Source organism: Cherax quadricarinatus, chromosome 69, assembly GCF_038502225.1.
Source record: "Cherax quadricarinatus isolate ZL_2023a chromosome 69, ASM3850222v1, whole genome shotgun sequence".
NCBI classification, from domain to species: Eukaryota; Metazoa; Arthropoda; class Malacostraca; order Decapoda; family Parastacidae; genus Cherax; species Cherax quadricarinatus.
The window spans coordinates 5753837-5780438 of record NC_091360.1 but is presented as its reverse complement, the minus strand read 5'-3'; the positions used below and the strand labels follow the sequence as shown (position 1 = coordinate 5780438).

The 26602-nt window shown below is 41.6% G+C and overlaps 1 protein-coding gene across 3 annotated transcripts in view; it reads left to right on the top strand.

The window, feature by feature from the left end:
* Positions 1-26602, top strand: part of LOC128701873 (glutamate receptor 1) — a 1634372-nt gene that overhangs the window by 1270174 nt on the left and 337596 nt on the right. For all 3 annotated transcript variants that reach the window (XM_070099830.1, XM_070099829.1, XM_070099831.1), the window contains exon 8: positions 7716-7913. In XM_070099830.1, the coding sequence (XP_069955931.1) occupies positions 7716-7913 (198 nt within the window). The remainder of the gene's footprint in view (positions 1-7715; positions 7914-26602) is intronic.

Sequence of the window (26602 nt, the reverse complement as noted above, 5' to 3'; positions counted from 1 at the left end):
ACTTATGTTGGCAGTTTTCCTTTTACCTGCTTTTATTTTTATATTCTAGTTCATCATTATACTGGAAACCTAAGCATATAAGAAAGGAAGAACACTACAGCAATCCTACTGGCCCATACTAGGCAGGTCCTTCTCAAACCCAAACCCACTAACAGAAATATTTTCCCAGCCCATTGTCAATACTGCCCAAGGCAGTATTGACATCAGGTTGGGCAAACCCTGTTCAGTCCGCCAGGATTCAACCATGTCTTTATATCTCAATATCCAGCTGAGATAATGGTGCCCAAACCAGAGTGAGGATGGCCACGTCCACAACCTCCTCCCACACATCCTATCCATCACAAAATTATCATAAATAACATTAACAATTAATTACTGGCTTCCTAACTATTGACAAAACAGGGCTATTTTCAGCCCCTAAATTTTATACAAATATAATTGAACTTGAAAAATGAAAAATATTTTTGACCCAGTAATTTGATACCCAGCATTACAAATTTCTAAACGTATCTCTAACCTGGCGGTATAACTGTGTAAATATTGTTCAGAACCAAACCATGAGAATCAGAAAACCCTGCCAGTATATAATCACTTCAAAAACAAATACACCTTTGATATACCTTTGAACATGTGTGGTACACACACACACTCAAACAATAGATAAGTAAAACAACTTTCACTCTTTCCCTGGCCAAGCTAACACATTCCTCCTTTAATTAAAGGCCATTATTACATTGTTTTGCAATTGCTATTGTATCCTAGCAAGCTTCTCTGATCGTCATAAAATAGCCTAGCCAATGATTTTATTAACCCTCTAAAGAAGAGAAAAGGCACAATACCGTGATTGCAACAATACACAAATAACCCGTACATGAGAGAATTAAATTTTTGACTGCCTTACGGTCTGACTTGGACAATTAATTAGTTAATGATCCAAGTTGGACCGAAACGTCGTCATTGGTTCATTCATCTTTATGCAGGTTATTTGTGTATTATAAGACCTTACCTATGAAAATACTAATTTTTTAAACTGTAATCACATAAACTTGGCAGCCTAGCTGCAAAAAATAAATTTATTCCGGATGATATTAAATACAACTGCTTAAATCGTATATATTTTATTAATACGAATGAAACCTATAGGCCTAAGCTACATTACACTGAGTTCTGTACCCGCACCTCTGACCCCTATGCTTCAGTCCCTGATCCCTAAGTTTAGGCACCTGAGCTTCCCCAGTTCTTCAGTCCACCATCCTCCGGGTCCCAGTGCTGCAGTCCATCATCCTCCGGGCCCCAGTGCTGCAGTCCACCATCCTCCAGGCCCCAGAGCTGCAGTCCACCATCCTCCAGGCCCCAGTGCTGCAGTCCACCATCCTCCGGGCCCCAGTGCTGCAGTCCACCATCCTCCGGGCCCCGGTGCTGCAGTCCACCATCCTCCGGGCCCCGGTGCTGCAGTCCACCATCCTCCGGGCCCCAGTGCTGCAGTCCACCATCCTCCGGGCCCCAGTGCTGCAGTCCACCATCCTCCGGGCCCCAGTGCTGCAGTCCACCATCCTCCGGGCCCCGGTGCTGCAGTCCAGCACAGTAGCACTAGCGCTGTTGCCCCAGTTCGTGGCCTAGGACTTTCGCCCCAGCGCTGTAGCTCTAGTTTCGTGGCCACAGTGCTGCGACTCCAGCTCTATGGCTTTTGTGTTGTATTGTTGCTAGAGAGCTTCTGGGCACTGGTCCCTGTACTCTGGCTCGGCACACTTAGCTCTATTGTAGCCCAGCACACCAAGCTTTATAGCTTTTATTGATATTAATATGTACCATGAGAGCTGAGGCCATGGAAAGAGGTAGAGGTCACAGCTGGTGCCATGATGCAGATATGACTGTGAAATAAAGAACAAATAGGCACAATACGGTGACTGGAACAATACATAACCCGTACATAGGAGAGTGGAGCTTGTGACGACGTTTCGATCCAACTTGGACCATTTACAAGTCACTTATAAATGGTCCAAGTCGGACTGAAACGTGATCAGAAGCTTCTCCTATGTGCGGGTGATTTGTTCAGTGTCTGTGAAATCTTTGCACTGTAAGCATTCGTTGAACAGTGAAACGGCATTAGACTTGCCATGCGGCAGGACCTGGCCCAGTACACCTAGTTCCCGGTACCATCAACTGTTACATCAAATCAATTGATTGTGAGTTATCCGTGAGAGTTATGCTCATCTGTAACTAAGGTTGCCTCTTTTCTTATCATTTTACCTGCCTTTCCTCCCCCACTTCTGTTTGGTGGCACTCGCATTTATGGATTAAGCACGTGCTGAATTTATTGGAAATGGGGACGGCAGGATCAGACGATTGGAGGGTGTTTTCATTATGACTTCAACACTATAAACCACGGTATGGTGGGGTTAAAACCCATGGCTAGTGAGTCGTTTGGTATGGCTTTGTTATTATGATTTAGTGACTTCATTCCAGTGTTATAGAACAATTTGGTAGAACCCTCTGTATCTCCAGTTCATTTGCAAAACTGCTGTAATGCTTTGCAAAACTATGGGATTTCTGCATACACAAGTAAATGTCACCCATCTCTATACATTGTATCATGCTGTAATAATTATTTTTATTATTATAAGAACCATCAGTATGAGTGGCGCTGAGTCCACAGATATAGATGATATTTCATCAATTTCTATGTTACGTCATGTCACGCTATGTCTTGTATTGAATTGCTGGATCTGTAAATAAAGGTTTGTTCTTCACGTAGTGTATTTTACTGTGTATCTAGACAAATTTTGACAATCAAAACAGAAGAGATAAGCATGCTCATTGTCAGCATCATAGTCAGCAGGGAGAGTCGATAAAACTCCCAGTAATCATGTCGTCAGCAACAGCATCGTCAGCAACACCGTCAGCCGCGTCAGGAGATACAAGGCAGGGAAAGTCAACACAACTCCAGTTTGCACGTGGAGGTAATTCCAACATTAATCTGGACCAATATTGACAGAGCTCGCCTGAGTGACGGCTCGATAAGGGAAAACACTCACGCCTGGGATTTTGCAGGGCACAGGTTCCCTCCCTCAAGAGCAGTGGCATTCACGCCTTTACCACCGGGCAGGATAAGGATGGAATTCGTGCCCACCTGCCCATGCTTAGTCATAATGATAATCATACACGAGAGAATAGCGAGGAAGAGGGTGAAAAAAACAGACCGCAATAGTAGTGGACGTAAAGAAGATGATAACAAGTCATTTCACTGTCTTGTTTACATCTTTATTGTTCCTTCACGCCGAGTTTAAAAATTATCTTCACGGTTGTTAACCACTGAGATTTATTTTCTTGTTTTATTTTAGCACTTTTTAGGTGAGATGGAGGTTAAAACATATATTACGATAATGAATATAAAATAAGGAGCAAACTGCTTTGTTTTCAAGGACATAAATTAGCATTTTGATGAATTATTTTTGCGCCTCGCTGAGATTATCACAAAGTGGCACAGGTGGTGATGGTGGTATTTGGCGAGCGTCATTTTTTTTCTGGAAAATAACTTCCCACAGCTTTATGTAAGAGTCATTAAGCCTTCGTACTCTCATTTGTTGGTGCTTACCGAGCTCGGGCACAAAGCCCGCGGCACTGATGGAGTAGGTAATCCATTTTATTAAAAGAGTTCCCGTTATCAAGTTCACACATGAACGCTGCCCACCACCTTCCCACCACGGCTCCACCAGGAAGATGTGGAGGGCAGGGAGAGAGAGTTTAATGCAGGAGATGGTGTGTATATTGTCTCTTTACTCGAGAGTATGTAAATTGCCATGATTCCGTTGTGTTAATTCGTTATTGTGAAGGTAATACCAGATGACCTCCATGGGGGAAGTGGAGAAAAATCCTTCCTCCGTAAGTCATGCGTGCCGTAAGAGGCGACTGAAATGCCTGGAGCATTTAAAAAAATGAAAAAAGTTTATGAAAGAATTTCTTTCTTTTCGAGTCACCCTGCCTGTGTGGGAGACAACCAGTGCATTTAAAAAATATCAGGTGACTGTTTTGGTTTTTAATATACGAGTGAGAAAGGTTGGATTGGAGGACTTGCCTAGCTTTTGCAGTGCTCCTCCATTCTCATATTCATGTACTTATAAAGTGGTTATGATATGTGGTTGTGAATGGTATATCGTGGTTGTAAAGGGGAGAAGATGGGTGGAAGTGGGGTAGTGGTTCAGTATCGTAGGGGTGGTAGGGTATTGTGGGCTACAAAATTCATACCCACGATACCTGGAGTAGATTCTCGGAAATACCCTAGAAGCTAAACCTGAAATATTGAAATGCCTACAAAACCTTGAAGCTAAAATGTGAAGAGACCAAAGAGCAGGGTGAAAAACCTCAGCCTTCAGCAGGAAATAAAGGTGAGGAATAAAAGAGGAACTAAAAGAGAACAAGGGATAATGACAAATGTCGAAGAATACCCAAGCATGAGCAGCCGTGTGACAGACGTCACGCAACAGTGACAGTCTAAGAGTAAGAAAGTCTGATAGTAAGACAGCGAAAGAGAGAGAGAGAGAGAGAGAGAGAGAGAGAGGCAGCGTGAGAGAGTAAGACCCCAATTGAAGTAAGTCACTAACTTTTTTTTTTTTGGGGGGGGGAGGTTACCCTAGGTAATTTACACACATGTTAAACTATGTATGATAATTATATTTGTGTACCTGTAACTAAATAAACTTACTAGCGTGAGAAAGTAAGACACAGCGAGAAAGAGAGAGTAAGACTGAGAGAAAGACTGAGCTAGGTAGAGAGGATATCAGCGTCAGGAGGGAGACATTACCTCAAGAGTGACGCCGACGATAGTGTGCCTAGACCAAGAAGGACGACCAACATTCTCATTTCTCTCTCTCTCTCTCTCTCTCTCTCTCTCTCTCTCTCTCTCTCTCTCTCTCTCTCTCTCTCTCTCTCTCTCTCTCTCTCTCTCTCTCTGCGTTACTTTAAGTAGTTTTACACCCCTGCAGAAGGGAGTGCGTGCAGGATGGACGTTCCAAGTGGCTCTGCCTACAGTCATCCTCGTTAAGAAGGATAACTTTCGTTGGTGCTGATTCCCTTATGGCCACGCAGGTGACCGAGCTGAAGTTACAACCCATATGCTACCTTGCTTTACAAATTTGTTTTTCATAGTTGGCTATTTGTCAGCAATGTCCTCAGCTTTCATTCTCCCTAAACACATCCCTCACATCTCAGTCTATCGAACTACGTCCTTCGCATCTCATTCTACCGAACTACGTTCCTCACATCTCATTCTTTCTAAACACGTCACTCAAATCTCATTCTCCCAAATCCCTTCTCTCATCTCTAGTTCTTTCCAGCCGCCTCCCTCATGTACCTCTCTCCATAATTCTCTCCCTCACAGCCTCTTCTCCCTAACTCCTCCCCTGATCTCCTATTATCCCCAAAAAAGCTTCCTCACCTATTTGCCTTAAGCCTCTCCCTTTCCTCACTTTCACCTTTTTTCACGTCCCATTCTATCCATCCTTCCTCATTTTCTCCTTCCTAATCCCCTCTACCTCGTTAAAATGATCTGTACATCTGAGTCCGTATTATCCTATTCTTGCCAGAATTAGTGAACGGTGGATCAAGCATCCATTACTCCTTGTGCTGAATGACCCATATGGTTTTACAGCTTCGGGAAATAAAAATGCTGCAGTTCTTCTCTTGTTTTTCCTTACCGTAGTCGCAATGGATTTAAATCACCCCAATTATGTCTATATTTTTGATGATTATATTTATATACATCTTAACTCAATTTTAGTTTTTGGTATATTGATATTGTAACGTTGAGAGTGTATCATTGAGAGTGTATCATTGAGAGTGTATCATTGAGAGTGTATCATTGAGAGTGTATCATTGAGAGTGTAGCGTTGATAGTGTAGTGTTGATAGTGTAGTGTTGATAGTGTAATGTTGATAGTGCAATGATGATAGTGCAATGTTGATAGTGCAATGCTACCATGAGCAAACATCAGCACACCTTTATTTAAAAACCATTTGATCTTCTTACCTTGATCACTTCAAAGAAGATCAAGGTCTCAGTACCGAAACGTTTTCTAAATATATCGTAGTTTTTGCTCATGTGTTTGTAAGATATTTTTGGCTTTATTTCTTTCAGGCATAAATAACTTCGTTGCTGTGATGACAAAAGGTTATCTTTTACGAATCAGTCATTCAATCACTGTCAGGGCTGGTGGTGGAGGGAAGGACAGGAAAACCCAGCAGGAAAGTTGACGGTGGTGGTGGTGCAGGTGGTGGTTGTGCAGGTGGTGGTGGTGGTGCAGGTGGTGGTGGTGCAGGTGGTGGTGGTACAAGTGGGTGGTGGTAGTGGTGGTACAGGTGGTGGTGGTTGTGGTAGTACAAGTTGTGGAGGGTAAGATGAAAGTTGTAGTGGTACAGTGTATGGTGATGGAGGTGGTGATTGTGGTGGTGGTAGAGGTACAGGGTATGGTGGTGGTGATGGCGAGGATTGCGGCTGAGACAGGAAAATATTTCATTGGCTTTCAGAAATCCCACAGACTCGTTCGGCGTGTCATCAATGCACCGGTCTGACCAACCGTCTCTCCAATGGGTTCCAACGGTCTTACCAACGGTCCAACATTACATCCAACAGTCTGTCCTGTGATCTCACCAATAAACTGTCCTTTATTATTTAAGTGAATATTTATTATTTTAATCTTAATAATAATAATAATAACTTATTTTATTATTATTATTAAACCCCTTAAGACTTGATGCCGCTGAGTGGCTCTTAAAGGGATCACATTTGATTGCTCATTTAGTATCAGTATGATCATTACGGATTTAGCGCTTTCCTATAAAGCAAATGTAGTATTATTAAGAACAATTATTGATTAATTGAACAACCGTTAGGATTTTTTTCCTTCTGTGACTTAAAGAGATAATATTGTACAAATTCTTTAATGTTACACTCTGGGTATCCCTGAGGAATAATTCAGGGTCTCTCTCAGGGAATACCATGAGGAATTTCTCACATAAATGATGTAAATCGATGTTTTTTTTGGTATCGTTTAGAACGTTTCAAGATAAATGCAGTAGTCTCCAAAATGTTGAATTATGCACATAAAGGTCATCCCCCTAAATACACACACACGTCAGCGAAGAGGCGGGGCCAGGAGCTGCGAATCTACCCCCACAACCACATATAGGTGAGTACACACATGTTTGAGGTCATTCGTCTCTGAAAAGTAGTGAAGTCTCCCTCCTTCGTCTGCTAATAGGCAGACATACTACCGAATTACACAGTTTTGAAAGATTCCATGTATGCAGAACACGTTAATTGATTCCCTTTTGTCTCGAACTGTAATCTCGTCCTCTTTCTCTTGGCCTGACTATGGACTCGACACCTTCAATCAAGGTCAAGGGACTGAATACCTTCAAATTTCCTATTTCTTCCACTGTCTCCAGTATAAAAACCACCTTTTGTATTCCACTGAAGAAGCACACGTGAATCGCCCACCGGTCTAGTGATCTTGTGGTTCTGGGTTTGGAATATATAGTAGAGTTAATAGTGGAGAGTGAAGCAGCACGAGAAGGAAGGGAGAAGCCTAGCTTCAAAAGAGGGGATTACACAGGTATACGCCGTCTGCAGAGACGAGACGGTCCCTCAGTAAACATACCTAAGTGCATCACACGTGCCTTTGTAGTATATCACTAATATAATGTTTCTCTGTCCTTCAGGCACAGTCAGCGTTGATCTATGACGCGGTGAGAGTTTTGTCAGAGGCTCTGGCCAGACTAAGACGCAAGAAGATGGACGCATTTGGAGACGCCCCCATCTTGGGAGAGCCACGCAAGATATCCTGTGACTACAGCGATAGTGCCAGTGACCAGTCCATATGGGAGTATGGCGAGAGAATCACTCGCATCATGAGGAAGGTAGGTACTTTTTGTATTAGAAAAAAAAGATGCATCAGCAGTATGTTAAATTAGACACACGTGCAACACTTTGGCAGCTTTATTGTTGGAATGTTTTGCCACACAGTGGCTTTATCAGTCCAATATAAAAAGAAGAATGATAAAGCCAGTGTGTTGCAAATGTGTCTAATTTATCAACTTGTGTGCTGCTGCCCTATTTCCCTGTCGTATTCCGTCTAACAGGATACGTTACGTATGTACATTGTTAAAGTATGTCAGCCAGAGCAGATACACTTTAACTATTGCAATAAGGAAATCGTAAATTATTACATTCATAACTAAGTGGTAGCACTTTCTAACACCTGTAAGACTCGGGTTCAATTCCGGGTGGGTTGAGACAGTGGGTAAGTCTCCTGAAACCTGTTGGCCCTTTCACCTATCAGTAAATATTCACCTGGGTGTTGCCTGACTGTTATGGGCTGCAGTCCTTAGTGCTGGGCTCTAGTTTGTAAATTCTTCAGTTGAAAACTGACACTTGTGCATCAGTTATTCTACGTATTGGACTGAAGAAGACTGGCTAGCGAAACGTTTCTTCAGTAAAGCTTCCCAACTGTAACACAAGTGTTTAATTCTTCAGCATGTCGGTTTTCAAAGCCATTTTCATCACAATTTTTTTCAGTAAAGAAGAGGTCACAAGAAGGGTAGAAGAGAATAGAGAGAGAGAAAAAGCATATAATACAAGTAGGAGGCTAAAAGAAGAGGAAATATTAAGGGAAGAGGAACTGAGGAGAATATCAAGAAAAAGGTGTGGGGGGGAGAAGAATTTAATTCTATCAGGGGTCACCAGTCCCAAATGAATCTGTAACTGAATCACTGTCAGAATCAGGAGTTGCAGCTGTAAACGTAAGGAGAGGAATGTGTGGGAGGTGAGAGAGAAAATAAAGAGACACTAGGGAAGCTAGGGAGACCGGGAGAAAAAGAAGGAATATAGGAGAGAAGGAAGCGAAGATGGATTAGTAGGTGATAGATGGTGAAGCAAGACTGAGACGTGAGATAGCTTTACATAATCACTAGTCGGATGGAGACGTGTGTTAAAAGGGTTGAGAGAGGGGGGTGGAAGGGAGGGAGAAATGGAGAGGGAGGGAGAAACGGAGAGGGAGGGAGAAACGGAGAGGGAGGGAGAAACGGAGAGGGAGGGAGAAACGGAGAGGGAGGGAGAAACGGAGAGGGAGGGAGAAACGGAGAGGGAGGGAGAAACGGAGAGGGAGGGAGAAACGGAGAGGGAGGGAGAAACGGAGAGGGAGGGAGAAACGGAGAGGGAGGGAGAAACGGAGAGGGAGGGAGAAACGGAGAGGGAGGGAGAAACGGAGAGGGAGGGAGAAACGGAGAGGGAGGGAGAAACGGAGAGGGAGGGAGAAACGGAGAGGGAGGGAGAAACGGAGAGGGAGGGAGAAACGGAGAGGGAGGGAGAAACGGAGAGGGAGGGAGAAACGGAGAGGGAGGGAGAAACGGAGAGGGAGGGAGAAACGGAGAGGGAGGGAGAAACGGAGAGGGAGGGAGAAACGGAGAGGGAGGGAGAAACGGAAGTGGTATAGAGAGGTAGTGAGGCGAAGCTGCTGAAAGATTAAATATATAGAGAAGTTGGCAAGCATAAAACGTTTTAAATTGCATAAACAAGACGAATAGTTTGATTTATATTAACAGCAGAAATATTATCTTTAACTAATTGTCATCGGGGATTTATCAGTGACTCCAAAGATACAAGAGGAAAGAAAGTTAGAAATCCTTGTGGCTAAAGCTCTCGCTTCACACACGGATTTCCTGGGTTCGATTCCTGGCGGGTGGAAACATTTCGACGTGTTTCCTTACACCTGTTGTCACGTTCACCTAGCAGCAAATAGGTACCTGGGTGTTAGTCGACTGGTGTGGGTCGCATCCTGGGGGACAAGATTGAGGACCCCAATGGAAATAAGTTAGACAGTCCTCGATGACGCACTGACTTTCTTGGGTTATCCTGGGTGGCTGACACTCCGGGGTTAAAAATCCGAAGAAAATCTTATCTTTGGGCTAAAGAAAGAAAGAAAATTTGCTTTTCAACGGGGAACAAATAACAGGGAAGAAATATATCTGAATATGGTTTTAAAGTTTCTTCTCCAATTTTTGGAGAAAGATCCAGACCCAGCAAGAATATTAGTTTGTTAATGTTTTATTAACGGATCGACATGACAGTCCAAAGGATACGCGCTTCTGAGTAACGTAAGAAGGACACCGAAGATACCGGTGGTAATTTCCAACAGTGGAGTCATGAACAAAATAACCGCTAAAGTTGTTAGGATCTTCACAACCTTAGTAAATAATGTCTTCAAGTTGTAATTAATGTCGTATCCTCACAACCTTCTTTAAAAAGTCTTCGAAATGTAATTAATGTCGTATCCTCACAACCTTCTTTAAAAAGTCTTCGAAATGTAATTAATGTCGTATCCTCACAACCTTCTTTAAAAAGTCTTCGAAATGTAATTAATGTCGTATCCTCACAACCTTCTTTAAAAAGTCTTCGAAATGTAATTAATGTCGTATCCTCACAACCTTCTTTAAAAAGTCTTCGAAATGTAATTAATGTCGTATCCTCACAACCTTCTTTAAAAAGTCTTCGAAATGTAATTAATGTTGTGTCCTCACAACCTTCTTTAAAAAGTCTTCGAAATGTAATTAATGTCGTATCCTCACAACCTTCTTTAAAAAGTCTTCGAAATGTAATTAATGTCGTATCCTCACAACCTTCTTTAAAAAGTCTTCGAAATGTAATTAATGTCGTATCCTCACAACCTTCTTTAAAAAGTCTTCGAAATGTAATTAATGTCGTATCCTCACAACCTTCTTTAAAAAGTCTTCGAAATGTAATTAATGTCGTATCCTCACAACCTTCTTTAAAAAGTCTTCGAAATGTAATTAATGTCGTATCCTCACAACCTTCTTTAAAAAGTCTTCGAAATGTAATTAATGTCGTATCCTCACAACCTTCTTTAAAAAGTCTTCGAAATGTAATTAATGTCGTATCCTCACAACCTTCTTTAAAAAGTCTTCGAAATGTAATTAATGTCGTATCCTCACAACCTTCTTTAAAAAGTCTTCGAAATGTAATTAATGTCGTATCCTCACAACCTTCTTTAAAAAGTCTTCGAAATGTCTTCGAAATGTAATTAATGTCGTATCCTCACAACCTTCTTTAAAAAGTCTTCGAAATGTAATTAATGTCGTATCCTCACAACCTTCTTTAAAAAGTCTTCGAAATGTAATTAATGTCGTATCCTCACAGCCTTTATAAAAAAAAATCTTCAAACTGTGGTTAATTTGTTTCTTTGATCTCAGCACGAAGTAAAAAAATGTAGTTTACAATTTACTAAAGGAAATAACATTCCAAAGAAAATATAAAACTTAGCCCCTTCCTATCAAAGCCTCTTTCAGCGCCCTCTGCCAGCATTTCCTTCAGTTAATCCTCTTTATAAACCCTCTCGATCTAAAAGTATATTTCAGTGCCTGGATTTAATCTTTCTTACTGCCAATCTGTCATCTATTTACGTCACTCCTTTTTCTCTGCATATTATGAAGAAACCACATGGATTCTTGACATGGCATCTCCAACGCCTCCAGCCTCCACATAGCTGCATCATTTCAGAGACCATTCTTCATATTCATAAGAACATAAAGAAGGAACACTGCAGCAGGCCTACTGGCCCATGCGAGGCAGGTCCAATTCACTAGTATTATTACCACTACACTTTTATATGTTTTTAATATATTGAGTTGTCTCTACAAAAATCTTAACACATCTTTCCTTTTGTCTCCTTTGCTTTTCACTTCATCTTTCAGATATCCATCTTCCGACACTCGACTTTACTCCATACTTCTTCCATCCACTCTTACGTCCAACCTATTATCACCTTGATCTTTTTGGTGTTCACTTGCAACTTCCTTCTTTAACACATCCTTTCAAACTTCTTCAACTTCTGAATCTTCCAAAACATTGTCATCAACTAAGTAAATGCAGTCTCTCTTTTTTCAGTCCGGTTCATTATGTTTACAACCCGCTCATGTTTCCAACATGTTTGTAGAACTCGGTTTATATGCCCATTCAACAATGATTTTACAACCCCATCTATAAATCCACTAAACAACCACGGCAATATTACAAATTCCCATTTAAAGCCAAAATTTACTGGAAAGTATTCCTCTTTCGTGCATTCATTGAAAAACCATAATTATTTTTTTCCTTTTTTTTTTTGGCCTCTAAATATATTTGTAATGCCAGCAACATCACTCCACTATGCACACTATTGTATATTTATTGCATATATTTACAAGTAAAGAAAACTCTTTTCCTATGTATAATTACTGCTCACATGATTCAACAATCATAATCCACTTCCCTATACCTTCCTCATTTCAGTGTTTATTTACAATATTACCTTCTCTTTTCCGTAACTTTTAATAGCGATTCTGTCGTATACTTGAAATATTCATCATACATATTTCCCTAAAATACTTGTACTCCTTTTCACTTTCTTTTTATATAATGACCAGTGCACAGCTGTCTACTGTACCGCATGTACCTACAATGCTTTCATACATGCATTCAATAAATGCATGTGTCATAATCATACTGTAGGTGCTGTACCCACCTCAGACCTTTGTACTGCTCACGCACGTTTTTCGTATTCTTTTCAGGGTTTTACCTTCTGACAGTCCTGTACCTCCCTGCCATATGCATGAAATCTCTGCTGATATTTGATCATCTACATTTTAAAAAATACGAAACATTCTTCTCTAATATTTACACCTTCTCCTTATCAGACAAATTCATGTTTTCCCCTTGTTACAAAAAACGCGATTCTAAAAGCTTAGAGATCTCCAGTGAATACTAGAAAGGACTGCCCTTCTAGCGTCCAGCCTGTTACTGGGTTTTCGTAACAAGTAGTCAGTATCCTTGTCCAATTATCCATTAGAATTCAGTATGATTCAATAATGCTTCAGGATTACAACTGGTAGGCTACTAACTAGAGAAATTAAAATTTAATAAATTTATTAAGTCTAGAGGTATATTATCAAATTAAATTAAATTAAATTAATCACAATAATCAAAATAACATCACTTCTCTCAAGTACAATATTATTGTGCTGAAAGCACATATCACATTTATAATTCTTAAGTACCGTCTGGTACACTAACATTTAATAAGATATTACAAATATGTACAAGTTTGTGTATGCGTGTAAGTGCTCTAAGTAGTTCGTTATGTCTCACGACTCGACTAGACTTAAACAAGTGACTGACAAAGTCCTTAAATAAACTAACTTCTTGACCGACTGGCAACCAGAACAGTCTGCTTGAACAACAAAACGACTGATAAGCCGAACAACAATATAACAAGCAACTGCGACACAGAATCAGGAACAAGGAGATAATATAACGACAGCTAGTAGGGACCATCAGCAGATCCTCCACAAAAGTCACAAAACTCCCATAATACTGAATCTAAGTTCAGCATAAGAAAATACCCGACTGTGACAATACACAGAAATCAGTACAAAATTAGGTCAGAAGCTATAGTTCAGGACCTGAGATACTCAGAGTGTCTATGAGACACACAACCTCAGTACAACGTCGAAAATCACTAAGTCTATACAAGGTTCTGTGAACAGAGTTCTACAGAACTAACAAGAATAATGAGACGGACAATCTGTCCAACCTCCAAGAGAGTCTAGAGCAGACTGAATACTTTAGGCGAGGTGAGGACACCCCCCCCCTCGATCACGTGATAGCTCCGTGGACAACTGCAGCCGCCCAGCAAGAAGCCGGCAGTCTAACGAGCTACAAGCGATAATTACAGTAGTTTGACAATCAAGACTTGAACTGAGCACTTAATATGTTACAGCCTAACAACATAAGTCAAATAATATAAAGCAATACATTTACGATTTAGCTATTATCGCAAATATAAGCAATATAAAATTATATGAAAAGGTAATAATTATATATATACATAATAATCATTGCAACCCATTCAGGGGTTGCAACACCCCTGTTTATTCGTAATTCGTCCATTTTCTTTTCTAATTACGTAGTATTCCATCTGTCAATTTTACACTCGTACCCTTTTTTACCCTTGTGCGCTAATTTTTTTTTTTGTTCGCTCCAGCACCAGTTGTATGTTGTATTGTCGACACCACTAACCTTTACTTGCAGTTTTAAACATTTCATCTTTGAGTAAAATACCTTGAGTTGCAACAAAATATACATTGAAAAACGAATTGCAAGTTAAAGCTCAGGTTCCTGCATGAAATTCAGTAATACTCAAGCTTGTCTATGAGAGACATTGTCGTTGCCAGTGATACAATCTGTGTATGTAAGTGGGGCTGAGACCGACAGTACAACAACATACAACCACTCAGTACATGACTAGTGCAGCGGGTTTATAGGTACTTACGACACACGCAGGAGGAGTAACCAGATTCTTGGCCTGAGGAAAACCCACTCGCATACACATTAATATGTTAACGAGGGAGATGAGAGCAAACAGTGGCGTCTTCCGGAATCGGCGAGATAGCCATGGAGAGAGAGAGAGAGAACTGGATATCTCTTAGCAGCAGTCAGACAGGCGCTGTCTCTTTGTAACTCTAAGTCTCTTTAGAACATCTACACGTATCTGAGGCCAGATTTATTGTATATGTGGAATCATCCAGCGCAAGCAGTAGAAGAGACGCAATTCGCCATCGACTGATTACCTTACCCGAGAAAGGAAAGATGTAGGGAGCTATATGTTGTCTGGATGCTATATGAGGTTTGCAATCTTTTCCAGGAGCTTCAAATACAGCCAAGAGCATCTATCATTTGAATGATACTTAGATGGAAGGTGAAGTTATCTAACTCATTGTAATATTATTATTATAATAATCACGGGGGAGCGTTAACTCCGTAGGATTATACAGCGCATGTTGGGAGGGGGGGAAGATGGAAGATATTCAGGGTCAATTCGGGGAACCGAATCACAGATCCAATTCCCTAGATCAAGAGCCCCTCAATATCCAACTCATTGTAGAGATGAACCTTTGACCCTGCCACTAGTTCGTGGGATGACTTTGAGACGGTCTGACTTGTAGCGTCTTAGAGCACTAACTAGAAACAAGAGAGAACTTAAGAACATCAGCACTAGCAACCCTAAAACAACTGATATGAAACCCTATTAACATTTCAATTAGCACCAAGTAATACGAAACATATCTAATGTTTCAAAGACAACAATGAAGCACTCGGGATCCCAGGAAGAAGCATAACCCTTGCCCTAGTAACTATAAAAAAGGGAGCTTCAAGGAGTGCTAGTGACCTGGAGGAACCTTCAGTGAATATAAAGGAGTATTAAGACCAGTTCTTGACGTAACGCTACGGAAAATCGCCACTGAAACAGAGGCGATAAGTTTCCTTCCTCTTACAGCAGCGTCATCAGCGAAGCTTCAAGTCGTAGTTTATCGCCCAGTGAACCAAGGGTATGAAACACATTAACTCTAAAAGGAGAAGAAAATAAGACTAGAGATAAGTTGCAGAATAAAAATTTTAGAGGGACAACGTTTCGCTCTACACAAAACTAAACTTTGGCCCAATAAATTATTCTCATGAGTGTCGGCAATGCACTGCTTCATCCAGAAGACGAAAGAATCTGTCGAGGGAATTTTCTTAACCTTCACAAAAACAACAATTTGTCGAGGGCATTTTCTTGAACTACACGGACTCGAATAGCTACTGAATGCAAGTTTATTCTCAAAATAAAAAGTTCGCTGGCTTAGCCGTTGGAATGAAACCTGAATTACGATAAAAAGAAGAGCTTGATATACTCATAAAAAAAGGAGTATGAGAAACCGGCTGGCGCGTAAAGACACTGAATTAACCTACCTTTAACACGTCTGAAATTGTGGTAATGAAATGAGAGTAGGAAGGAAGGGAGAAAGGAAGAGGAGGGAAGGTATGAGGCAGGGATAAAAACGAGGGGGGGGGGGGAGGATGGACAGAGAAAAATTGGGCAATTTAAAAGAGGGAGTTACAATCTTCTTTTGCTGTCTTCAAGGAGTTCTGTCGGTGGTAATGAAGACACTTTTAGCTCTGTTGGAGAAGATTATGTTTTGCCCCGAGTAGAGAGATGGAAAGGGAGAGAGAGGAAAGGAGAAAGGGAGGGGGAGAGATAAAGAGAAGGAGGAAAAGTACGTGAATAAAAATGGCGTTTGTAATGGGATTAGATTATAGTGATGTAGTGAATAATGGGATGCTCGGATGGAGGATAGAATGGAGTAGAAAGGACGTAGTAGAAGCAACTAGTGAATTATTATTATAATCAAAAAGAAGCGCTAAGCCACTAGGGCTATACAGCGCTGCAGAGTAGGGAAGGAAGGAGGGCATTGGGCGGCAGAAGGGGGATGGGATGATCAGTAGGTTACAGAAAACAGCGGGGCAGAGGATATTGCGGGGCTAGAAGGTAGCAAGAGATTGAGGTAGAAAGGGCTGAAGGTATCAGAGTATGTTGTGTGAAACGAGGTAGGAATAGATCCGTCTATGAATTAATTTTTCAAAGATTTTAGAGAGCAGTGGTAAGTTAGATATTGGTCTATAGTTATTCAAGTCAGCTTGGTCACCTCCTTTATGGATCAGAGTGACCCTCGCTATTTTAGAAGCAACTAGTGTGGTTAGACGGTGGATGGTGGTGAGTGGGCACGCTTGAACTGTGACAGTGAAACTAGTGCTAGTGAGTAGACCAGAAATAGAATAACAGTGATAGGATTGAGGTGTCATCTGTGAATAGTACAAGGGTAGGAAAAGAATGATAATGGGGTAATGAGGGATGAAATGACAATAGAGGAGAACACTGTGTATTGGAATGGGGAGAGAGAGAGAGAGAGAGAGAGAGAGAGAGAGAGAGAGAGCATCTATAGTGTGTCATGGGAGGGAAGAGAAAAATAACATTATTACGGGAAGGGGGGGGGGGGAAAGGGATTATTTACATTTAGAGAAAAAGAAGAGGAACCAATATTTTGATTGTTGTGGGAGGGAACAATATTATGGAATAGAATGGAGAACGACCAATTATTTTTTATTGGAAAAGGGGGAAAGGGTCGTTACTATTGGCTTAGTGTTATGGAACGTGTATTTTTTAAATAAAGTGCTTTGTTAATGGCAACAGTATCATGATCCAAGAAACTGGTAACATCTTTCCACATTTCCAACAGCAGGAGTCTCCAAACTTTTCACTTCGGGAGCCACAATATACATTTTTATTTATATATTTTACGCATTTTCGTGAGCCAAAGAAAAATTCAGTCTTATAAATAATAAATGAATAAGTCTTATTTATATCCTTTTCTGTGATCAGCATAATGTGACTGAGAACAAAAAAGGTGACAATATGGAAGAAACAATATCATGTTTATACTGAGAAACGGTATATAATGCGTAAAAATGTCCAACATAAGCCAAGGTATCTTCATCAGGTGTCAGATCAACCAGGCTGTGATGGATATGTGGGGTAGCGGGCCTCCAGCAGCAGCAGCCTGGTTGACCAAGCAAGCACCAGACGAGCCTGGCTCATGGCCGGGCTCAGAGAGTAATCAAACTCTTGAAGCTCTTCAAAGGTATAAATCAAAGGCATAAGCCAAGGCTCTGATAGTATAATCAATTACTGAACTGCAGATGAGAAGCTGACACAAGATTAATGGGAATGATGGAACTGTTTTTAATTTCAAAATATTGCTGAACTGAAGTTTCAAGTTTGAGGAGCCAATTCTTAGAACGGACGTCAAATGCTTTAGTTCTAAACACTAGTGTTCTTATTGATCAGTATCACTCGTTCCTGGGTACAGTATAAAATACTGCTCTTTGGACTAGTACACCAAACAGGGAGTAGAATGAAATTAGCTCGGAAGCATTCACACCACCGTATGTCCTCGGATGACTGGTACAACACCTAGCTTGGCTGGATGCGTCATTCTTGAGGATTGTGTGGTTCCGTGGACTAGAGCGTCATGAGTTCTCGCTCACCATGAGGCGGGCCAAAGCAGCATGGGTTCGACTCCTTGGCTAGTCGCAGTGTTGTTATTGATCAATACCACTTGTTCGTGGGTACAATAATATATATATATATATATATATATATATATATATATATATATATATATATATATATATATATATATATATATATATATATATATAAAGTGACAAAAATAAATGATTAGAGAACTCTCCTATGGACTTTATACACAAGAAATAGGAGAAAAATATACGTGATTTTTTTTCTTTGGGTCGCCGTACCTTGCTGCCTCTCAGTTATACGAACTGTTGGAGGAACTTTGGTGAATAACAGTAGGTCACGGTGGTGGTGGTGAAGCATGGGTGTGTAGGAGACGAAGGAGGAGCATAAATGTATAGGTGAGAGAAGGGATAAAGGGTTGCAGGAGATGGAGTAGGAACATGAGAGAGTGAAAGAGTTGGAGAAGAAGCTTAAGTAACTGGTGGTAGAGGAACGTGGGGGTGAGTAGACGGAACAGGAGGAGAATGTAGGATGAGGTGGTGAGAAATATCGGCAATAGTTATGGGATGTTTGTAGAAGAATCAGAAGGACGAGAAGAATGAAGACGAGGCGGACAAGAATAGACGGTAGGAGAGTAGTAGGAGGAACACGTAGAGAAAAGTGTGTGTGTGTGTGTGTGTGTGTGTGTGTGTGTGTGTGTGTGTGTGTGTGTGTGTGTGTGTGTGTGTGTGTGTGCGCGCGCGCGCGTGCGCCCGTGCGAGATGCGGGCGTATCATAGGTCAATATATTCCCGCTAATTAGTCTGCTTAACATTCCAGTCTCTGTAATGAGACCTCTCCTCGCTTCTGATTATGTTAGACCAACTCTCTTTTATAATTAGGATCAAAAGCGCGGCAGTTTGCGTGGTTAATTGCGATCCTGCGAGTTGTGTGATTAATCAAGCAAGACCCAGGCTTGTTATGACGCGAAATTATCCCAGTCATCTTCTCCTCCAGACTTGAGGTTTGCTCTTAGTTGTAATCTTGTTTTTTTCTTTTTAGTACAGATGATTTTAATGACTAAAAATACAATTTGCTCATAGTATTACGATTCTAAAATCTCCAATGAACCGTTCTTAAGAATTTAAAGAAAAATGCTGGAATTAGAAAGGAAGTTAACCTTTAGTTTGAATGGTAAAGCCAAGAGCTAAGGCACAACCCTTGCAACACACAAGTCATTTTACTTTTCAGTCATTTAACCTTAGCCAGTGTTAGAAAAAAGAAGGAAGTACTCGGGGGTTGGCAAGAGGTGTGGGATTAAAAGATCAAGAAACTAACACGAAATGGGAGTTCTTACAGCTGCTTTTTGCTGATGACACTGTGCTTTTGGGAGATTTTGAAGAGAAGTTGCAGAGGTTGGTGAACGAGTTTGGAAGTAAATTAAAAGAGAACATAGGAAAGAGCAAGATGATGAGGATAAAAAAAAATTAGGTAATGAAAGATTGGATATCAGATTCGAGGAAGGGAGCACGGAACAAGTGAATGTTTTCATATATTTGGGAGTGGGCTTGTCAGTAGATGGGTCTATGAAAGATGTGGTGAATCGTAGAATTGATGAGGGGAAAAAAGGTGTGTGGTGCGCTGAGGAGTCTGTGGAGACAAAGAACGTTATACATGGAAGCAACGAGGAGAATGTTTGAGAGTATAGTGGTGCCAACGATCTTATATAGATGTGAAGCATGGGTGCAAACGTTGCAACAAGGAGAAGGCTGGAGGCAGTGGAGATGTGTCTGAGAGCAATGTGCGATGTGAATATAATGCAGAGAATCTGCAGCTTGGAGAGCAATAGAAGGTTTGTGGTTACTAAACGTATTATCCAATGGGCAGAGGAAGGGTACTGAGGTGGTTTGGATATTTAAAGAGGATGGAACAAAACAGAATGACTTCCAGTGGAAGGAATGAAGGCGGGGTAGGAGTTGTCCTAGGATGGGTTGGAGGGAGGGGATAAAGGAGGTTTTGTGTGCAAGGGACTTGGACTTCCAGCAAGCGTGTGGGAGCCTGTTAGATAGGAGCGAGTGAAGACTAATGATTATGACTTGACATGCTCTTGAAAGAGATTTCAGGGAAACCAGTGAGCGGGACTTGAGTCTTGGAGGTGGAAAGTACAGTGCCTGCACTCAGAATGAGCGGTGTTGATATGACTCGCGAAATCGTCAGTCTGGAGTTTTGAGACTGATCGTGGGTTCTAACCCCACCCGTGGTATGGTGTGGGGTGTTGATATGTTGCAGCTATACTCCGTTAAGTATGTTAATAAGACAGTATTTAGTTTAAGGTATGTTTTGAGAAGAATTTTTTTTTTTTTTTTTTTTTGTAAAGTAACTTCTGTAACCTTTGTTTCAAACTTTTGTAACTTTTGTTACAAAATTAACAACGTGGGTTGCTAGGCCCAAACAGAACCGCACTTAAACTTACCTGATGCCAGCACTCGTTCACTCTGAATGACTATTTAATCTATTACCTGGAGTTTACCTGGAGAAAGTTCCGGGGGTCAACGCCCCCGCGGCCCGGTCTGTGACCAGGCCTCTTGGTAGATCAGAGCCTGATCAACCAGGCTGTTACTGCTGGCTGCACGCAAACCAACGTACGAGCCACAGCCCGGCTGGTCAGGAACGGACTTTAGGTATTGATTCTCATTATTACATACTTGAAAAAAATCCACTCTTAGGTGAAATGTTATACCAATAAATGACTTCACTGCTTCTTGCGTCTTATGGCGTGATGTTGGTGTGGGTTTTGTGGTGATGTGGGTGTGTTGTGATGTGGGTGTGTTGTGATGTGGGTGTGTTGTGATGTGGGTGTGTTGTGATGTGGGTGTGTTGTGATGTGGGTGTGTTGTGATGTGGGTGTGTTGTGGTGTTAGGGTGGGGGTGATGGAGTCGGGGTATTAGTATGCCTTTGAGTTGAAGAATTACGGATAATTATTGAAAATTTAACAATTGTTGTGGTATTTACGAATCACTTATATATATATATATATATATATATATATATATATATATATATATATATAAATATATATATATATATATATATATGTATATATATATACATATATATATATATATATATATATATATATATATATATATATATATATATATATAGCACAATAAAAACGAAGATAACTTAATAAAACCAATGAACATAAAAACACACGTGCTATCACACACAAGTGCTATCACACACAAGTGCTATCACACACAAGTGCTATCACACACAAGTGCTATCATACCAGTTTCAAATAAACTGTGTCAGTTAAAGAACCCCGTTTCCAGTTAAGTTTTCAATTGTTTCTGAAGATATGATGCACTTTTTTGTGAATGAAATTAGTGCAAATTTTGAATCTGTATAAAGAAAAAATATCTCTGAATTGGCAAGGATCTTGCCAACGAAAGTTAGGGAGAACTTCACAATGGAAATATCTGACAGTTGTAATACTGCACAGTGAGCAGTTAGGTGAATGGATAGGTGCTTGTGAAGGGAGGAAGGATGCTGTGTACTCCCCTATTTGTACTCGTCTATTTGTGGTTGCAGGGGTCGAGTCATAGCTCCTGGCCCCGCCTTTTCCCTGATGTGTGTGTGTGTGTGAATCCTGAATGGGAAGAAGACAGGCAATGATCCTGCCATTTCTGATGAGTTTCATCATTTCCTGCCCTACCCTCACCCCTCCCATTTCCTTCGCCAGCCATCACAGAGGCAGGGAAAAACATGAACCATCACAAAACTTCTGTATGAGGGAACTTTCTCTGATTGTCTGTTTAATATTCATGGTAGAGTTGCAGACCTAGCGAGGCTGTCCTTCCCTGTCTGTGTTCTCGCATCCCCTGCTGTCCTCCCACCTGCTTTCATCCTCCCACCTGCTTTCATCCTCCCACCTGCTTTCATCCTCCCACCTGCTTTCATCCACCCACCTGCTTTCATCCACCCACCTGCTTTCATCCTCCCACCTGCTTTCATCCACCCACCTGCTTTCATCCTCCCACCTACTTTCATCCTCCCACCTACTTTCATCCTCCCACCTGCTTTCATCCTCCCACCTGCTTTCATCCACCCACCTGCTTTCATCCACCCACCTGCTTTCATCCACCCACCTGCTTTCATCCTCCCACCTGCTTTCATCCTACCACCTGCTTTCATCCTCCCACCTTCTTTCATCCACCCACCTGCTTTCATCCACCCACCTGCTTTCATCCTCCCACCTGCTTTCATCCTCCCACCTGCTTTCATCCACCTGCTTTCATCCACCCACCTGCTTTCATCCACCCACCTGCTTTCATCCTCCCACCTGCTTTCATCCACCCACCTGCTTTCATCCTCCCACCTGTTTTCATCCACCCACCTGCTTTCATCCTCCCACCTGCTTTCATCCTCCCACCTGCTTTCATCCTCCCACCTGCTTTCATTTTCCCACCTGCTTTCACCCACCCACCTGCTTTCATCCTCCCACCTGCTTTCATCCACCCACCTGCTTTCATCCTCCCACCTGCTTTCATCCTCCCACCTGCTTTCATCCTCCCACCTGCTTTCATCCTCCCACCTGCTTTCATCCTCCCAACTGCTTCCATTAACCCACCTGCTTCCATCCACCCACCTGCTTCCATCCACCCACCTGCTTCCATCCACCCACCTGCTTCCATCCACCCACCTGCTTCCATCCACCCACCTGCTTCCATCCACCCACCTGCTTCCATCCACCCACCTGCTTCCATCCACCCACCTGCTTCCATCCACCCACCTGCTTTCATCCTCCCACCTGCTTTCATCCACCTGCTTTCATCCACCCACCTGCTTTCATCCACCCACCTGCTTTCATCCTCCCACCTGCTTTCATCCACTCACCTGCTTTCATCCTCCCACCTGTTTTCATCCACCCACCTGCTTTCATCCACCCACCTGCTTTCATCCTCCCACCTGCTTTCATCCACCCACCTGCTTTCATCCTCCCACCTGTTTTCATCCACCCACCTGCTTTCATCCTCCCACCTGCTTTCATCCTCCCACCTGCTTTCATCCTCCCACCTGCTTTCATTTTCCCACCTGCTTTCATCCACCCACCTGCTTTCATCCTCCCACCTGCTTTCATCCTCCCACCTGCTTTCATCCACCCACCTGCTTTCATCCTCCCACCTGCTTTCATCCTCCCAACTGCTTCCATCCACCCACCTGCTTCCATCCACCCACCTGCTTCCATCCTCCCACCTGCTTCCATCCTCCCACCTGCTTCCATCATTCCATCTGCTTTCATCCTCCCACCTGCTTCCATCCACCCACCTGCTCCAGCATTGTCCTCGTTTGACTTTTTATTTAGAAATCAAAACAAGGAATTCTGATTCATTGATATGTATATGTGTGTGTGTATTAAGAGAGAGAGAAAGAGAGAGAGAGAGAGAGAGAGAGAGAGAGAGAGAGACAGAGAGAGAGAGAGAGAAAGAGGGAGAGAGAGAGAGAGAGAGAGAGAGAGAGAGAGAGAGAGAGAGAGAGAGAGAGAGCACAAGGGAGGGTTGTGTTTGAAGAGGTTATTAACGAGTGATATTTCTCATCACAAAATTTTCGTGACTTGTTTGTGTCTGGATGTAATGAAATACCAATGGAGATTTCGGACAGATGTAATGTAATGCCCTTATCAAGAAATTAAAATATACCCTTATGATAATTATCAATGCGTTATTTCCATACGATGAAATTATCAAAGCGTGATTGCATATGCTGCAATTATCGACGTGGTATTTCCAAGACAGATAGCGAAGTAAAAAAGAAACTCCGTGAACAGTATTTCTGCCGGAAATGTGCAGCATACTAGTGCCATTCTTTTGTGCCTAAAAATATGTTATTACCCATAAACTACGTGACTTGTAAACTGCAGAAAAGAAATAATTTTTTATATAATTATTATTATTATTATTATTATTATTATTATTATTATTATTATTATTATTATTATAGCTCTTTCCACGTACAAATACAACAAAATTTTACACAGGTTAGAACGTTTATATTAAGGCCTGAAACCTCTGTACAGAGGAATTAATGACCTTGTCTCTTCAGGTTAGCTGAATAGGAAAAAGTGGGTTTCACACACTTGCATTTTTATCTATGGTTCGCTCTTTCGTGCCTTCCCTTCCTCCTCTCTCTCTCTCTCTCTCTCTCTCTCTCTCTCTCTCTCTCTCTCTCTCTCTCTCTCTCTCTCTTTCCATTTTTATAGCTAAATTTACATTATTTAAAAGAATATAACTTTTACAAATGCTCGTCTATAAACTCGCTTGACCGCACGATGACATTCATTAATGCTCGTAAAAGCGCATGGACAAATAGACATCTCTGAAATTTTCTTTTAACTCTTCAGTCCAAGACAGCACTGATATCACCATCCTTTACCATGTCACGTCTGCCTGGGTGGCATCAACATTGATATCACTAGCTCTTGTCCAGTCATGTCTACATCTGAGGCATCAACATTGATATCACCAGCTCTTATCCAGTCATGTCTGCATCTGAGGCATCAACATTGATATCACCAGCTCTTATCCAGTCATGTCTGCATCTGAGGCATCAACATTGATACCAGCAGCTTTTGTCCAGTCATCCCTGCTTGGGATCCATCAACAGTGATATCACAAACTCTCATCCAGTCATGTATCCCTCGGCTGCATCAACATTGATGCATCACCAAAAAAAAAAAAAAATTTCCAATGGCACTAGATACATGGTGTTTTTATCAGGTTCACTAACCAGAATGTAATATGTCCCAGAATAACTCGATCAGAAATCCGAAGAGGAGAAAGCTCTCTCTTTTCTCTACTTTGCCTATCAACCGAAAGTATACGGAGGGATCTTAATCTCTATGGAATGGAGCAAGTCGTAGAGAAGGGCTCCTTCCATTGCTCTCAATCTGAGGAGTTTCATTTGGCCTCACACCTCCTTCAGATAAGTATTCCAGTAATGAATGGAGCGTTTACATAGGAATAAATCGGGTCGGTAAATCTGAGGAAATATGAAGTCTGAAGTGATGACTAATGAAAAGTCACGAGAAAGAAATGAATAAAAATATTGAAGGGAGCAGTGAGGAGGAGGGACGAACAGTGACGTTTACTGAAGAAATTCGTAAATAATGACGAAAAATACCAATGAGAAAGGAGAAATTTAATATATTGTAGAGGAATGGTTCCATATTAAGCTTATTAAAATGTTATGCATAATATATCAGAGGTTCCCGAGAAGTCCATGTTTGAATCATAACTTTGAATATGACCTATACAAGTCTATAAGATTATTAAAACGTGTGCTAAACCTGTTACGGAGGTGTGTGACCGAACCTGTGGGAGTGAAGATTGAAATATTTTCTGTGGGAAGCGCTAAATCCGTAGGAGTGGTACAGGTCCTTAGAAACGGGACGTAATCAGGTTAATGAAGAATAAAAAGATACAATACCGTGACTGGAACAATACACAAATAACCAGCACATATTGGAATGAAGCTTATGACGACGTTTCGGTCCGACTTGGACCATTACCTAGTCATTCTCTAGTGAGCGGGTTATTTGTGCAATTAAGTTTAGCAGCGTCAAGACGCCTTCCATGAAAGGAGTGAACTCATTAACAGACACAAACGAAGTAATATTTTAGACTGCCGCTACTGGCTAAGTTCCGTCTAATCTTGTCTTCTCAGATCACAACTCTTCCTAAGATTTTTTCTACTTCTACTGAAGGCCGTCGGTAAAGTCTGACACTAACTTGTGCAGCTGGAGTTCGTCTTCCACATCCATTTATCCATCCTCCATCCACCCACACCAACTCTTACCCCTATCATCGACTTACTCCCATCCACCCAGTAACAACACGCATCATTCGGGAACCGTGGTTTTAGTCCTATAAAGTTATAGAGATACACAGGTGAGTACAAATGGGAAGAGCATCTGTCTGGCTCTTAGCAGACGGAGGATGAAGCCTCCACCATGCCTTGCGCTGAATGACCCTTATGGGCTTAGCGCTTTACATGAATTAAACAACAAACAATTGTAGACTGCTCACCGAGTTGAAGAGTCTCTGACACAACGAAATGTGGATATCGGGGTCTAACCTACTTTAATGTGACCGAGAATAAACAACACAAGAGATAGTTAACCTATATCCTGAAGCCGCACATTTGCACTTATCTACTTGGTACCACAAATGATGTAGATTACATGTGGACGATTTCAGTGGTGGGAATCTCCAGGGTTCGGTACAAGACCAGTCCTTCCAGTTGTTTGTCTGGTCTACATGACGAAGTTTAAGCAATAAAAAATCGAAAACAGAAATAGTTTTTGCAACCCCACATAGGAGACCTAGCATGTGGAGACCATACAGACCACAAAGGAGAAGACCACAAAGGAAAGAGACCACTAGGGAGAGAGACCACAAGGGAGAGAGATCACAAGGGAAAGATATCACAAGGGAAAGACACCACAAGGAAAAGACACCACGCTGACCAATTCCCTCTACTAACAATCTTCAGGCTTTTCTCCGTAATACCACCAACATTGAGGCTTCGTTAAATTTAACAACGTCCAGCCTTTGTTAGATTCTAACTACACTCAGCCTTTGTATGTTAGATCACAGCAGC